Raw genomic sequence first — 1,703 nt, forward strand, 5'->3', positions numbered from 1 at the left:
CCCCTTGGGGGTGGGCAGCGCCCCGTCCCCATCCCTGTGGGGACACTCCATCAGCGCAGCCCCCACCCCAACCTCCCCCACCCTCAGCCCACCCCTCCAGTTGCCCCGTGCCTGTGCCACCCCGGGGTGGGGGGTGGGGGTTGTCACCCTGTTTCCATCCCCACCACCTTGCTTGGCTGTAGCCCCATTCCACCCCTCCCAACAGCCGCCCGGCCCCACTCCCCATCTCCCTTGGCCCCTTGTTGGCCCCCACCAACTGCCCCCAGACCCTCCAGCCCCGAGCTGCACCCAAGCCCCTGCGCTTGCCCTCATCCAGCTCCACTCCTGCGCCGCCAACCGGCGCTGGGGGCCTCCATGTCCTGTCCCCACCTGGACCTGTCCTGCCCCCACCCCAACCCCTCACCCTGCTGCCACCCAGCCCTGCCCTGCCACCTTCCAACTGCCACCCGGGCTCCATCTGCCACCTCCCACCATCCCAAGACCCTTCTACCTGCTTTCTCTCCCCTCCCTTAGTCTCTCCTTCCCTCCCTTCCCCTTCCTCCTCCAACTGCCTCCCATCTCATGCCATGCCCCCCCACCCCCTCCTTCCTCCAACTGCCACCCATCCTTTCCCATCCCATCTAAGCCCGTCCCTATGCCATGCCATGCCATCCCCATCCCATCCCCATCCCCATCCCTCCTCCAACTCCCACCTGGGCCTGTTCTGCCACCTTCCAGCCCCCCCCCAATCCCACTTCCAACTGCCGCCGTCCCTCCTCCCCCTGCGACCCGTTCTGCCCCGTCCTGTCCTGTCCCACCTCCACCTGCCGCCTGGGCCCTCTCCTCTGTCCTCCCACTGGCATCCAGCACCCCCTGCCCCTCGGCCTGTGCCTTTCCCAGCACCACAAAACTGAATTCCAGAAATCAGGGGTCCGTTAATGCTGAAACTGTCATTCTTCCCATCGGAGCATTTAAACGGAAAATGCTGCATCACACGTGCTTGCCGTCTCTCCTTCCCCCCAGGGGCACGGCGCTGGGCAAGGGGGTCGTGACCAAGCTCAGCCCATCTGCCCGTGGCACGAGGCTCTTCTCCTGGACGTGCCACCCGGGCACGGTGTGGCTTCCCCTGGGATGGAGGCTCCCAGCCACCTGCGTCGCCTGTGACTCCTCAGCTTAAGGCCTGGCGGGTCCTTAAAGAAATGCTGTGGAGGGCATGGATGCAAAGCAGAGGAAAACGTATTGAAATGTAGAGGGAAGACAAAAAATGCAGGGAGAGATCAGCCCTTTGGGAGCCCTTAGTGATCGCCAGCAGAGGAGACAAAGCACGACGAACACGGTGTGAGACCGCAGGAGCAGAATTGGAGCAACACGCGAAGGGTCAGAGCCAGCCCGGGCTGGAGCAAAGCTTCTGCGGGTGTGTTTGTGGTGGGAGGAACACCAAATAATCCATTTTGAGGTGGATGAGGAGATAAAGTCGTTGGGTGCAGTACCTGAGGATTCAGGACACTGTGTGGGATAATGATGCTTTTGCTTTTCCTCTGTTTGCTTCCCAGTGTTCGTGACTATTTGCTCCATTTCGGGGGCAGCCAATGGTGCCGAGTTGCTGTTTTCAGAGAGCTGCCATGGTTGTCTTCGTGCCCTTTCCCGAGTGGTAACACCTAATTTCCAACTCGTCAGTGCATGTTGTTCGTTTGTCTTTCTCCACGTGCGTTACCCTGCGTTCG

At 61.5% G+C, this 1,703-nt stretch overlaps 1 protein-coding gene across 1 annotated transcript in view; it reads right to left on the reverse strand.

Moving 5' to 3' along the window:
* Nucleotides 1-1,703, reverse strand: part of LOC103921121 (disintegrin and metalloproteinase domain-containing protein 9-like) — a 36,607-nt gene that overhangs the window by 24,955 nt on the left and 9,949 nt on the right. The window contains exon 3 of the mRNA XM_009329030.1: nt 798-889. Within this exon, the coding sequence (XP_009327305.1) occupies nt 798-889 (92 nt within the window). The remainder of the gene's footprint in view (nt 1-797; nt 890-1,703) is intronic.

The sequence above is a fragment of the Pygoscelis adeliae genome, unplaced genomic scaffold (assembly GCF_000699105.1).
Source record: "Pygoscelis adeliae isolate BGI_AS28 unplaced genomic scaffold, ASM69910v1 Scaffold297, whole genome shotgun sequence".
Taxonomy (NCBI): Eukaryota; Metazoa; Chordata; class Aves; order Sphenisciformes; family Spheniscidae; genus Pygoscelis; species Pygoscelis adeliae.